General features: G+C 32.7%; 2 protein-coding genes across 4 annotated transcripts; both read left to right on the top strand.

Moving 5' to 3' along the window:
• The first annotated feature begins 1,135 nt into the window (after positions 1-1,135).
• On the top strand, positions 1,136-10,533 carry LOC119645063 (LITAF domain-containing protein-like). Of its 3 annotated transcripts, none has more exons than XM_038044916.1 (3): positions 1,136-1,251; positions 9,341-9,828; positions 9,900-10,533. In XM_038044916.1, the coding sequence occupies exons 2-3, from the start codon at positions 9,542-9,544 to the stop codon at positions 10,003-10,005; spliced, it is 393 nt and encodes a 130-aa protein (XP_037900844.1). In that variant the 5' UTR covers positions 1,136-1,251; positions 9,341-9,541; the 3' UTR covers positions 10,006-10,533. The 3 variants fall into 3 exon arrangements, with proteins under 3 accessions (XP_037900844.1, XP_037900846.1, XP_037900847.1); XM_038044918.1 differs by lacking the exon at positions 1,136-1,251 and adding an exon at positions 5,291-5,314; XM_038044919.1 differs by lacking the exon at positions 1,136-1,251 and adding an exon at positions 8,491-9,052.
• A 4,045-nt stretch (positions 10,534-14,578) lies between these two features.
• On the top strand, positions 14,579-15,363 carry LOC119632597 (lipopolysaccharide-induced tumor necrosis factor-alpha factor homolog). The gene is made up of 2 exons (XM_038025572.1): positions 14,579-14,975; positions 15,040-15,363. The coding sequence occupies exons 1-2, from the start codon at positions 14,755-14,757 to the stop codon at positions 15,143-15,145; spliced, it is 327 nt and encodes a 108-aa protein (XP_037881500.1). The 5' UTR covers positions 14,579-14,754; the 3' UTR covers positions 15,146-15,363.
• The last annotated feature ends 207 nt before the right edge of the window (positions 15,364-15,570 follow it).

The raw sequence follows: 15,570 nt of genomic DNA on the forward strand, positions 1-15,570 counted from the left end.
TTCCTTTGCAATTGCAATTATGGTTAGAGATGTGAGCAACTTTTCAACATGAACCGCAAAATATCATTATCGACCAGACAGACGATCTTCTTTGGAACTGACATCTTTGGAACGAATTTTGGCGAACTATCTTTGACAGGTCCGGAAATTTATAACTTCATTTCGCAACGCATCTAATAACCCATGCGTTGCGTCTTTTAAGTAACTCAGGTTGAATGCAAAGTCTTAAACGCACTTAATAACCTCTTCGCTTCACAATTAATGGATGAAGGAAGTATTAAAGGTAGTCCTCTTCTATCATAGCGTAGGTACGCTAAATAATAAACCATGTCACGACGCATATTATGGGCTTTTCTTGACCTAACAAGTACAATTAGTTGCAAGTAGTAAAATACGACGACACTTTGCCGCCAACCTACTAATATGGTACACAAAAATAATCATAATCCAATTACAATGAATACATAATTACTTGAAATGTTAAAGAGGCAAACAATTTAAATTGTTATGAGTTTTTTTCGTCTTATGTGTTCTACATCGGCATGCTATCCAGCAGTAATTTCGGATTTTTCTACCATCCATGAAATCCATCATGTAAAATGTAAATTAACTAATAAACCAATATTTCGGCAGCTCTGCAATTTTATCGAAAACTCATTTTGTAACATCTAATTGGTTTTTATATTTAGAATATTCTGTTATATACGTTTATTTTAAACTATGTTATACCATGTTTTATTCATTTTACAATAGTCTGCATGTGTTTCAGAATTTTCTTCCCAGAATTTCGTAAATGTTGCATTTTTGCCATAGTTTTTATATTATATGAAAGTTTCAATTGAGAGTAAGTAGTTACGTAGCTGCTAGTTTACGTTCTACCTTTTATTTAGGAATATTTCTTAGTCGCTCCTCTCATTCATTAGTTTATTCGGTGATTACTCTCCTATTTTGGTAATTTAAATAAAATTCACAGTAATTTTCAACAGAATTCCTCATTCTTACAAATGAGAAAATGACGGCTACGTATATTTCTCCTTTAAAAACACCCTCTATCCCAATTATAACAATCGTATATAACTGAAGAGCACACAAATTTGGACGGTTGGCAATACTATATTTCAGAAAATTCAGTTTTTACTTTTTTTTTGATACGGGTGGGTGTGTGCGTTAAATAAAAAAACAGGGGAGAATACAAAAATAATTTATTGTACTACATATAGACAAGTGTTTGATTTTATACTTTCTAAAAAGGTATTGTGCTTTTTGCTAATAAGAAAAGAATAAGTGAAAGTAATTGTAAAAACGCATTTGATAAAAAGAAAACCATGAAAACTAAGAGCTGCAAAAAGAGTTACTTAAGCAATATATATATATATATATATATATGCAATATATATATTGCCTATATATTTTGGTTATATATACACACATGATGTGTGCGTACATATATATAAATACATATTTATATAGATCTACATATAAATCTGTATACTTTAACATCAATTATAAATTGCATAATATAGCAAATATTGTTTTAGTTTAGTTCATCATTTATTCTGCAACGTATGACAAATTGTAAACGCTCTGAACGCTCTGAACGCTCTGAACTTTGCGTGCATTTTAAAGAGCGCCTGCGTAATCATCTATGTTTGCTGTATAGGAGTGCCAACAATCCCAAGCATATATTTGTAACACATGACGTCATTCACAAATTGTGCTTTTTTTTATTTGTAAAGTTTTGTTTTTATTACTTTCAAAAACCTATTTGCAGAATTACATTCGTCAGGCGCTTGCATAGAATGCATAGAACGGCATAACGAAGAAGTCGTAAAGCATATTTTTTAATTAGGATTCAACGGTCAAGAATTTTATTGCTACTTTCACGTCAAGATTTGTTAAAGTTTTCCCATTTCAACGCTATTGCTGTACTCCTCCGTGCTTTATATTATAATTACGCGATAAAGAGAAGCTGCGAAACGGAAGACGCAATATTACTTCGGTTAGAATGTTACGTGCACTATATTTTTTTTTAAATTTATTTATTTATTTTTTATTTCGGCATTGGAACGGCCCCAATTATAATACAAATACTTTGCTGCGAGATTTCGTACTTTCTGAAAACAATCGAATATCGTTATGAGACGTAAATATCGGAAAAGAATTCATGATTTAGGTCGTGATGTTCTCAATCCATTATTCTTTTCTTTTTTTTTTTTCTGGGTTTCTTTATGCAACTCTCCCTCGATTCCAGTGTCTCTGAAAGCCATTTGTTTCAATGTGGCGATATGTCCAAATTTTATTCACTAGTAAATAACATAGCGTTCGCTTAGGATTACTGCGAAATAATTTTAATATCTGAAATCACATATATATTTAGTCAGTGACGTGACGCCTATTAGTAACCCAAAAAGCAAAAAAAAATTAAGTAAACAAAAGGGAAAAACAAATTGTGCAATGCATTGTCGGTGTCAGTTTTTTAAATAGTAAACAAATCTTTGCAAGAGCCTCAATGTACCTTCTTTTACTTGCTTGTTGTTATGTTGCAATTTTTAATTCATTAATTTCTTGTACCTTATGAAGTCTTCTCGTATACCACCAACCAAAGCAGAATATATTGAGTGCATGTTTTGTAATTAATACTCAAACACGCAAACTGTTTTCATTTTAGTGCAAACCTCTACTACCCGTTTTAAAATATATGTTATTAGTTTGTTCCTAGTTGTGGACGTGTTAACGAAGTGTACTATAGCATTTTCAATACGACCGCCTGGATGGCTCTAATGAAAGCAAGTAAAAGGATTATAGTCGTGCAAGACCAATCATTGAATACCCTACACTACTACTTCGCCTGATATAATTCTTCACTTGTTTTCGTATTAAAATACCAAAAGTAAAATCCTTATATAAATGAAGATCCAAAGCGTGGACTAACGTTAATCCGCAATTTAGCAAAATTAATATTCTTGTCTTATAAACCTTATCTATTTCCATCAAAAATACTAAAACTAAAATTTCGTTGCCATACAAAGTCTTACTATTGGAACCCGCAAAATACACCTACGTGAGCAAAGTTTGTTAAAGATAATTTATGCATTTGCAATTACTATCCTAGAGCAAGTCTAGTTAAAACGATAAACGATTTTATAATTTAAATCCTTACATGTGATGGAAATCCTTATACGTGGTAAATTACACTAATTAGACCTGCCTGATGCCAATTTAATGCAATTGATTTTCACGTCAAACTACAATTACAGAACTGTGAGAATACAGCAAAAATACCAAAAGTTGAATCGTGTAGTCTTATTTGGGAATTAAAACATCCGCTTATCTGGTCTAAAGTTTTCACCATCCATACTATGACATACTAATAGTAATACTCATCGACTTTTGTTAAGAAATTTTCAAAATTAGCAACCTTTTTTTTTTTTTTGCAAAAGGATCCATTTACAATATGGGTCATTCCTGAGACAAATCACGTCAGTGTACCAAGTGTCAAATTATTTGAAAAATAGCGATCCGTAAATTGAACACAAAAGATATGGGTCGCATGGACACTTTCAAGTCGTTTTCTGGTAATTATTACTATAAGCTTCTAGGTGTTACATACATTCATCTGAACAAAGTTAATTCATCTTCGACCTCAAGTGGTGTAGGATATAAATATATTTTGCAGACACGTGTCATTTATTACGAGTTATATTAATAAGCAGATAATATTCACTTTGAATTTTTAACTTAGTAGAAGTTAATCGGGTAGAATGAATAACATCAAACTTTAGCTTTAAAAGCTCTAATAAGAAACAATTGCTTAATTCCACATTTTCTGACGTCTTTAGTGTGTTTTTATTCCATTAATTTTGATTGTATGTTGATATTCTATGCATGCTATGAAAAAATAAATTTTCACATTTGTGTTGATATAAACATAAGTGAGTAAAAAACGGGACACACAAGCTCAGCAAATGTTGTTGCATTTCATCTCTTGTCTTAGAAAATTATTCAATTTACGAATAATTTTTTTTTTTTTTTAGATCTAAACATTTTTCTTTTTAAATCGAATGCTCTGCTAATAACTTTGGCCCGCATTCTACGCGTAAACATACCGAAGGCTGATATGATGAAGGCCTACACGTTTAAAAGGCATGTAAACGCTTATATTATCGTAGTTCAACTACTACTTCTTATGACATCTTTTATGAAATTTTTTTTATTGCGTAAAGTAGTGATATGAAAAGTTTAAATTAAATGAATATCTTACATTACAGTCTTCGTAATATTTGTTTTCATGATTTACACGGTTCTCGAAGTGCATCTAAGCGTAAACCTTTAAACTAATTCAACTACAAGAGACTAGACTTTGACAAATGCATTTTTCTAACTTTTATATATACATATATATATATATATATATATAGGTATATAGAAGCAAAGCCATTACAAATCTTAGAAGATACACATGTAGATAATAGATTTTAGATAGATTTAATATTATAGTGTATCTATAATATGAATATATACTTGATTTAGTAGCAAATAACGGAACGTTTTATTAGTATCGCGCTATTACACTATTTTCTCGTTGCTTTCTATTTACAGTAGCAGAGAAAGCTCATATCATTTTCTATCCAAGATTTTTATTTATCCGTCATTTGGTTTTCTATCTAAAGTCGACATGAGTACAGCTTAGCGTTACAAAAACCTTTTTCTCTTTCAAGAAGAGCGTCGTAGGCGTCTAACTAACCGGGCCATCATAAAGAACCCGAAAGAATCCCTTGATGAGGATATAATTTGGTTAGTTTAAAAAGTGAGAAAATTGCCAATGTCTTATGGGCTTACATTAGCGTTTTTTTTTTTTTATTATGGTTAATAACCGATCATAACCGCAGAATACATCCCGTGATGGAGTAAACCCAAATATTTTATTAAACGAATTTTTTGGGATATTAATAGAAAAAGCAATCATTATCTTTTTCGGCAGAATAACGATGTTTCCTAAGTTTAGGGGGGTTCAGATGCTTATCATAGTATAAGTATATATAAACAAGCACAAAAACGTTATTACTTTTAATGTGATTTTTTGCAATTTGCTTTAAACTAAGCAATTTTTTGTATAAATCAGATATCTTGTTCTTTAGAAACTCCAGCATGAGCGGAGAGATGACAGGGGTTAGCTCATTTGAATCAAAATTTGGAATTCAAAATTTCTTATCGGAGATGATGACACAGTAATGATCAAGTATGAAATAAAGCGAAAAGACCTGTTCTTATATTATTTTAAGAGCACATCTTCAGCAACATTACAGATCGCAAGGTAGTCGCAAACATTTTTTATATATCTAATTAATGTACGATACCATATGTATTACTAATCTAAGCTAACGGTCAGAGAGAAATTAAAATCCAGGAGGAATATGCTTCTCCGCTTATATGTATATATATTTGTATCAGCCGAAAACTATGGAAGTTTGCGCCCCATCTGAAACGATAAAATGATGTATAATAAATTTTCATTGGAAATTACATTTACTAATCCAACAACAACGTATGTTTTCCATCACTTTTTCTTACCATCCCCAAATGTCTAAGAAATTTTTGCAAGAGGCAAGAAAGCGAGCCGTTTTACAAACTGTTGCTACGCGGTAGTCTACTCTAACGTTGTCATGGAGAAATACAGTTGGCTAAATTTTGGCGTTATATCTGGATACGAGCATAGAGTTGGGTGATTCAGTCACAGCGTTTGCTTCAATCATAAATTGACGACATGTGAACTTTTCAGTTCATTTGCAATCTTATCAAACCTTTGCATCCTTAACAATTAGTAGTGTCAATAATTGTAAACAGATAGCTTACCAGCAGTAGTAAAATACTTTTTTTTTTAAATTCTCAACATAAAAACAAATAAAATTGTGGATAGCTAGTAGAAGCATTAATCTTCGTTAGATTAGGGGTCTGTAAATATTTGTAAATTAAATGACTGAGTGTAATTGCCTAGAGCTGACAAATGAGAAAGCACTGAATGTTATTAAGCAGAATAAACATAAAAGTCATACTTACACTAGCTTTCTCTAAACAGATTATCTTATACTTAACAAAAGATGCGAGTACAGTCAATATTAAGAAAATGAATTGATGATGTTCTGCATGATGATGCAAAAGGCTATTTATACTGAACACAGATCTCTAATTACGGGCCTAACATTCAAGCATTACAAACATGATAATTAACGATCGAAAAAAAGGATCTCTTGATATTGATGCATTCTTGCGCTTTCCTTTAAACGAATTCATTACGCACTCCTCTGATGGTCACAATCGAAAGTGCGTCTCAAAAAGTAGAATTCAAAAATTTTAAATTACCTAATAGTATTAAACTTTTCATAGCCTTTATAGTTTATAGTTCAATGTAGAACGTGAATTCCATAATTATGCACGGCCCTCGTTACAACTCCAGCATTCGCATCAAGGTGCCTGCAGTGTGCTTTTTCAGAACTTGCCTATCTGTAAGCCAGTACCGTGGCGCTATAGCCAAGAAATCATTTCCGAAATGCATTAATTCTTCCTGGAAAGTTTGCTTATCAAAAACAGAATTAAACGTGAAAGAGTTTATCAGAGAGTAATCATGCAGCTGAAAGTTAGCTTTCGCTTTTGTATTTAGCCGTTTTTGCCAAATAGCTGAACACAAACTTTGTTCAAATTTTTGATCATCTTCATAGTTAACGGTCACAAAAGCCAGAAAGTCAATTGTCATATTTTTTTGTGTTTGATTTCTTTGGTACAATGTATTTTGGTTTTGGTTTCGTAGAGAGAATTTTGGATTTGTTTACTTTTCTATTGTTCGCATGCTGACCGCATGTTCCCTCTGGGGTTAGTCACTAGCCCTTTAGCAAAAATGGCTGAAAACAGAAACGTGAAATAAATTCTTCCCCCCACCAGATAGAATATTAGGTCCAAACTATATATATATTTTGCATTTAATCAGTAGGCATCGAAAATGTTAACCTCATCGCTCGTTTCTGTTTGCTGTTTTCGATATATTTAAATTTAATTATGTCGTTATTTTAATATTGAGTTTAAATCTCTTAAAGCAGTAAACTTATGCTTTTAGGAAATTGTGAAATCTTTTGAGCGGCTAACAGAAAACAAATTAACTTCATTCCTAGCAAACTGTTGAAGACTTTATAGTACGTAGAAAAGTTATGGAAAAAAATGTTGTCTTAGTTAAGTTGCAACAAATATCTGAGTAGAGTTACCAATTCCACAAAAAAAGTTTTTGGGTAGAATTATTAAAACATTCGAGATAATCATCGATATAGATTGTATGGATTAGTATATTGTACCGATTACCATATTTTCTACACACAATTAATTTATCTTTGACTATATATATTATACAGATAAAAAAAAATGAATCCAAAAATGACCTTTTATCGATTTGTCAATCATGAAAGCAAGGTTAAAATAATGCACTCCTCAGAAAACTTTTCAGGAACCATTAATGTCTAGTGTTCATGTTCATTTGAAATACATAGGAATTTTAGTAAAGGATTAAGTTTAATTCTTCATACGTGTATATATTAATAGATATCTATTCATATTTACGACTTGCTTGTTGAGATTAGTAAAACGTTCTTGTGGAATCTTTCTAATTGTACAGACGTTGTTTTCTTTGAAATTTATAGTTGTAGAAGTGAATTTATTAAAATTATTTTGGTTCAAATTACAATCCAGATTTGTTTAGATGAAGGACACATCAAAGACACAAAAATAATAATAACATATAATAAGAATTTAATTGGGAGAAAAAAAAAGAAAATAGATAGCCGCACGCAAATGGATGTCATAAAGCGAAGTTTGCATTCTAAGGAAGGCATCAAAAGTGGACTGTTGAAAAAAATATCTACGAGCAGTTACGCATATTCTTTATTTTTTAACTAATTTGTGGCCTTTCAGCATTATTAAATGACTAACCTAACAATACCACCCGGCGGTTAATCCCGTATGGAAAATTCAACTTGCGTTTTCAGCTGTTTTTACAAAATAGCTGAAAACGAAAGCGGAAGCCAACCTTCAGCAAGATGATTATCCCCCTGATTTTTTGCACTTTCTACTCTCACAACCTAAACAAAAGAATCATTAAAAGAAATGTAAATAAGAGATAAATAATCTTTTGTAAAGATAATAACATAACCTTAATAAGTCGCGACTTAATAGGCGAACAAGCGAGATCAGCGTTTATGCTTGAGCCAAAGTATATCGACGTTTTTCATCGAATTTCATCTAAATATTTCAAAATTTGTAATCGAACAAAGAAGCACATGCATATGCTTCGGAAAGATGCGTGAGCGGACAGATGTGTTTCAATCAGTTCGGAAAATGGTTCTGGTTTGAGCCGAGCCAATTTAATATATCTGTGCCAAAATCGCCGTAGGGTATAATATAAAATTTCATGACCGAATCAAGAAAAGCAAATTATGAATATTCACTTTAAACATGAAAAATCCATTACATAATATTAAAGTGTAAAGTTATTACTCGTATTTATTTGCTCATGCAATAGAGTGAAATACAAGAGATAACTAATTGACAAGACATTTTCTACAAAATTCAAAATACGAAATTATTACGCACTTGTCGTGTTTCCGTTATCAATGACAGCAGTAATGCTGTTAATTAGCAGCCATTTGATTGCTTGCTCTCTCATTTCCATTATTTTTATGGCCGAAAATTCTGCTAATGATGCCTCACTCTCTCAGAAGCATAAACAAATCAATGCTTTTAAGTGAATATGCGCAACGGTATACACATATGCACATAAGTTTGCATATACGGAAAACCCAAACAAATGGATGGAATAGAAATCTAAATTTTATGATCGCCAGGTGCTTCAGAAAAATTTCAAGGCGAAAGAAACGGCATGATCATCTTGCTGACAATTTTTTTTAGACGGCAATTGTATCAAACTCTTCGTACTTTATCTCTATTTTATTACAATTAATTTTAATTAATGTAGGACAATCTTGGTAATGGATTCTTCAGGTTCGTCGGGCAGGTAAAGAATTGTGTTAATTTTTGTATTATCTAGAAAGATGACATATATTTTTCGAAACGTACCGAATAGACAGTATTTTAAGTGGCATCATCTTTTGTATTGAATAAGAATGTTATTGAACTTAGCTCTACATACATTGAATACAACTACCACAAATATTTTCAGCGATATGCTAATGGGGCAGATGGATAAAATTCATGCGGTTATACTTGTTTCCTACAAATATTAATTTTTTTTTTTTATTGATTCTACCTCATTTCTTATAATAATATAATTTTTTTCTTCTAGGCAACTTTATACTATTACTAAGCAACTATACAGAGCCAAGCAACGCGTACATCACCGAAATAATATTATAACAATTGGTTAACGGCTTTTTGTTGCTTTCCTGCCAATTATAAAGAGGCTATCACTGCCATCATTGCTTGAATATACATGATATTAAACAATTAAAAGTAGCAGCAATACTTTATATAACCTATAATAGCAATGAGTAAGGCTACAGGTCCACCACCTCCACAATATACGTACGTTCCACCACCATCCGCCCCTCCTTCCTATCAGGAAGCAGTGGGCGGTGTTAAACCAGTGGGACCATTTACGCCAGTTACAGCACCGACAACAGCTAACGCCGCCATTGTAACTACGGTGGTACCAATTGGCCGTACAGCCACCCACATGATATGTCCTTCATGTCATGCTGAAATTGAAACAACTACACGCACTGAACCCGGAATGATTGCATATTTGTCTGGTTTTGTAATTGCTTTGCTGGGGTAAGAGTAATGCTTAATATCCTTTTATAAGATGATTTAAATAAAACTTTCTACCTTTAATGTTCTAACAGATGTTGGCTGGGGTGTTGTCTGATACCGTGTTGCATTGACGAGTGTATGGACGTGCATCACACATGCCCCAACTGCAAGGCATACCTGGGCCGCTATCGTCGATAAACCGGCTTTTCTAATAACCAACGTAACACGTTTATCATTCGCAAGCGGATTTTTCCTTTATTTCTCTAATTTTATGCTTAGTACAAGTATAGCCAGCAGATGAATACGACAAACGTACCCTCGATGTTTGCCGCAATCATCTTGTTTCCTTTAAAACATATTAAAGTAAATTTACTTTTAATCGAAAGAATGCTTCTACGACGAAACTTCTAATTATTATTCTTATTGTTATATTAATCTTTTTCTTATTGTTATTTTATTTGTCTCCTATAAATTTGAATTTCTTATCTACTTCATATATTGACAGCTGGAAACTGATATACTTACAAAGATAGATATTTTGCACAATTATAAAGAAATTGCTCAAATTTTTTAATATATTTTATATGACTAAATTATCTTTAAAATAATACACTTTTCTTATACCATTATGCAACATATGCAATGCATGACTCAATATACATTGGCGTGATTAAGTGAGAAATTGAGTAACAAAATTTTTTGGAATAAACGTAAGCTTTTAATAAATTACAAGCATTTAATTTCGATATTGAGGCAAGTCGGCCTTTTTTTTATTATGCGTAAAGTTAATTCTACAAAGATGTGGGACGGACTGGGGGATACAACGTTAATTGATGTTTAAATAAAACAGACATTAAGGACCGACACGCAAGGTGAGTACACATGGGATGGTCGTCGACGATTTTGTCCTTTTGTTTATTTTCCATGACAATAGGAATTTTTGATGAATCTAAAAAAAAGATAATTAAAAATCTTGCATAAAATAATTTTTTAAGATATTAGAGAGCAGCAACGAGAATGAGAAACTAAATTACGGCGAGCTTAACCAAGATGAGCTTGGTAGTCTCTTATGAGAGTCATGGATATAATTAGATGCTATCGTTTTTGTTTCTAGTTTAAATGCATTTATTTATCTAAACAAGTTATATATAAAAGCAAGTGAAGCACTTTAGTGGAACAAGGAGATGGGTCTATATCAAGTCCTCCTGGGTGTTGCATACATTCCCACCATTGTTATTATTATTATTATTATAATTTGGGACTAATGAAATAAATTTTTAGACTAAACGAAAAAACATTGAGCACTAACAACCCAGGCTATCGGGGTCTAATTTATAAACCTACGTTAGATATTCAGCCTAACAGTTTTAATAAAGTAATATATTGTGTTGATATTCTGTTCCGTAGCTGATTTTAGAATGTCCATAGGATTACTCGTTCCAAATGGAATAGAAACAGTTAAGGCAGTCACAGAGAATGCGCTTTATAGTGACAATTTGTCCACAATTGCAGATTGCAGGAGGAAGACTTCTTTAAGATCCATTGGTGAGATGCAATTATATGGCTAAGGAAAATTCTTGAAAATGCTTGGATCTTGGTTTTCTCAACATTTGTTGGATATAAAGGTGGAATTAATTGACGGTTAATAGAGAGTAGTGCTGATGATGGCATTGTAGATTTCCTTCCATAATATTCTCCTTAACTTTTCTTCCAATATATCTTTGAAGATCCAGCATATTTTGCCGCGCGATCAGCTTGCTCATTTCCCAATAAACTGATATGACTTGTGATCCAAAGCAATTAAATTTTTTCGCCAGGTGTTGTAATGATATTCTTTAATGCGTTGATGGTGGTCCATCTCGAAGTCGAAGGATTCCGTATACCTTTTAATACAGACAAACTATTAGTAACAGCGACGGTTTTGAGTTTGTCTTTATGGGAAAGGTTCCCAGCGTAAAGGATAGCACTGAGGACTTCAATTTTGAAAATTCTTGAAATATGCGATTGAGAGGTAGCTGTCCTAAAGCATCTACCACGGTACAAGCAGGTGCTGGATCGGAAGATCTTGAGCCATCTAAGTACAAAAGATTCCAACCGTTATTCTCCAGCAGTTGGGTTTTTTCACCAATTAGATTCCTAAAGAAGTAACTTGGAATGTCTTTTTTCTTGTACATAGACAGCAAAATGTCAAAAGAATAGTCTTTCAAAACCCATGCGGGTTTAAGACCAAAATAGCGGTAAATTTTTAGGGGAATATTCAATTCCTTTGCGACGTACAAGCAATGGTCAGTTGTCGAATTTTCTTGGCAATAATAATCTTTCTCACAAATTCACCGAGAATAAGTTTGTTTGAAATAAGAGGCTTGAGGACAATTTTAGCTTTTAACTAATAAAGTCTATTTTCTAAAGCTGGGAGATCAGTTTCAATTGTATTATTGCTGATGGGCATCGTCCAAAAAGCATAGCAACTTACTCTAAGGACTTGGTGATAGATCGATTTAAGTATGTCGACATTAGGTTTGCTGCTTTTGCAACAAATTATCAAAGCATAGTTAATCTTGCTTAAAAGTAGCATTTTGATAAGATAAGCAATGGTGTTAATGGGTGCATGGCTTTTCCAAGCAACGTATTGTATGAAATTCACCTTTGTTAAAATAAAATTTTTTAACCGAAGACAGTATTTTCCAACAATGTTTGTTGGAAAACGTGAGCCCGAGAATATGGAACGTCTGCACATTTTGTATTAGTAAGTCATTAATAGGCATCAGTCGATGTTCGCCATCACATATTTGCTTTCGACAAATGTGCATTTTTTTTGATTTTTATATAGAAATTTTAGCGCCTGACGAGTTTGCCCATGTGGAGATCTCTCGTGCAATATATTCGAGGATGTTGATTGCCTTCGTGCTATATTTTTTTTTTTTTTTATATCTATAGATCGTCCGCGTAGAGACTGTGTTCGGATCGCGGTACACGCAAAGAATTTTGTTAATTTCATTGAAAGCGATCTAAAAAGCGTGTCAGAAAGAGGAGATACTTATGAAACTGTAATTTAAAACGGCCGATGCGACATGAATGATTTGATGTAGTTGAAGAATTTGGATCCAACATTCCTCGATTTCATAAGGCTTTAAATAACATGAAAATCATCTCTGTCAAATGCTTTTTCGCAAACACTTGAGAGAATCATTACATAATTCCGTTCAGAAATTGCTTTGGTTATAAAATAATCAATATAGAAAAGAGCGTCTACCCGACTTGAAACCAACTTGTTGTTTTGTAATAAGGTTTTTGGACTCAAGAAATCAAGATTATCTAGATGCTATAATCTTTTGTAATGCTTTTGGTAGCCAAGATAAAAAATATATTGAGCAATAGTCCGATGCGATGGAGATATTTTTTGACTTTGAAATTGGATCAACTACAGCCAGTTTCCACATGTAGGGTATATAGTAAGCGGATATAGTAAGCTTTTCAGAAAATACTTTTTTTATGCATCTAACGGGTGCTTTGAACCATCTGCCTTAAAGTATTTTTTTTCTTTCAAATTTTGTGTCTCCAAGCGTTACGAGAAGACATCCGTTGTCAAATGAGCATATATACAAAATCTCTATATCCTATGACTTCTGACTTCCTTAATGCACTAATAAATAGATTTGAAAAATTTTTATGCTCATTTAAAAGCATTTTCATACAAAAAGTACTCGTATAACTTCATTAGACGATTGTTAAGATATGAGGCTGAGAGCGATTCATAAATTTATGAGAGAAACTTGCACTAGGGAGTATTTTAGTCAAACCATATTTAATTGTATCATAAGCGACCGTGATGGCCTTTTTCCTATATTGTACTTTATGTACAAATTCGTCACAAGACTATCGTGCGTTAGGGATGTCGGCAAACTCATAACATATAGCTTATTCCTTTAATTCATAATAGGCTTATGGCTTTTCAGCAAAACAACATATGTTTAATGATTGTGACCAGTTCACGTTTTGGTTTGCTGACATGTTTCTTCTAATAGCCATAGTCAACTTTAAACGCATTTATTAACCCACTAAGCCAAAACAATCTATCAAGGGATCTTGAAGTCTCGCAAAGGACGCGCTGTTTACTCTTTAGAGCCTTATTTTTAAATCGAAAAATTAGAGAAAGTAAAAGTTTATATGCAAGTTACTCTTCTCTGATTGACCCTAAGTTTTTTCTAATTTCTTCGAAATGCTTCTTCTAATTTTTTCTAAATTCTTTCCGAACATGTATGTGTGAGTAACGCTTACGCGCTATATATATATATATCCGTTTCGATTGTTGACTTTTACAATGTTCGAGGCAATCGTATTGAAAGAGAGGCATGCACCTTCTTCTTTACAGAGCCTTAATGCTATTTGCCTGCTTTGACTTTTGAAAAAATACAAAAAAAAAAATTATATGAATAAGTGAATAAGTTTAATTGAGCCGGGGAAAATGTGTTAAATTGAAAACGTTTGCAGATATTTGCGTTAGTGCAAGAACGGTTCCTTTTAAAAGAATTCTTAAGAAGGACCAAAAATTTTCTATTTGTTCTGGAATTTTTACACTTTATTTTAGTAAAAAGAAAATTTAAGAAAAAAGTTCGATGAATGAATTTAGAAAAGTCTACAGGGCAATAAAGTTTCGAATAATCGTAGATACGAACTGCAATCATAGCCATGCAGAGCAAACAAGCTATGTCATTAATTCGCCAACTTATGTAAACTCATTTTTATTATTTTTTACACATTACACGTGATATAGAAAATATGATTGGTTTATTTAATTTTTACCTTCTCGTGTTAGAGAATCCTTGCAGTGCATGCTTTCAAAATTTATTCCACAAGTGAGAAAAAAATACATCGAATGATACGAGACGCCTTACTATTGTAAGCGCGTTAACTGAAATACATCTGGGAGGTCTGTGAATAGAAGAAATGAAAGCAATTTTGAGACGAAATAGTGAGCTCGTTGCTTGTCGGCATCAAGAGGCTGCAATAGCTCAGAGGCGTTCGGTACCTCAGGTACCTCCGGTGCCAATTGGCCCAGGTCCAATATTCATGAGATGTCCACATTGTAATTTTGAAATGCAGACAACAGTCGTCTACAAGCCCGGCTGGATTACATGCATTACTTGTACTGCAGTTTGCATTTTCGGGCAAGTGATCTCATAACAGTTGCAATATCAAAATACTGAAAACGAAACAATTAATTAATTGTAGATTAGGTGCTGGTTGTTGTCTTGTGCCGTTTTGCATTAAAGAATTGCAGGACGTTTGCCATATTTGCCCCAAATGCGAAGCATTTTTGGGCCGGTTCCGGCGATAAAGTTTTTCCCTACAGCAGCACATACCATTTGCGAGACAGCATCGTATTTTGCTTACGTTTTCAATTACAAAGAAAAGGAATATTGATTAATCGAATATCGATTATTCTAACTCTGATTGTTTTGCAGAAAAAAAATTGTACTCTACAGGACAATCGTGTTTACGTTGATTTTATTTGAAAGTCTCATATTGATTATGGACTGTAGACATGTGTAAAAATATAAGTAAAGAATATATTTATCGATTTACATTCTAAATCCATTCAAATAAACGGTATTCGAAAAATCAGCTATCGTTTTCCTTTGATAATTCCCAAAGGTTTCCAAGGAAGCAATGTATAAGTGTATCCCAATAGATTTTTGTACTTTTTGAGATAATAAGCAAAAATACTTAAAATTATTCATTTGTCAGTATCGACAAATATTC

The sequence above is a fragment of the Glossina fuscipes genome, unplaced genomic scaffold (genome assembly GCF_014805625.2).
Source record: "Glossina fuscipes isolate IAEA_lab_2018 unplaced genomic scaffold, Yale_Gfus_2 1, whole genome shotgun sequence".
Classification (NCBI taxonomy): Eukaryota; Metazoa; Arthropoda; class Insecta; order Diptera; family Glossinidae; genus Glossina; species Glossina fuscipes.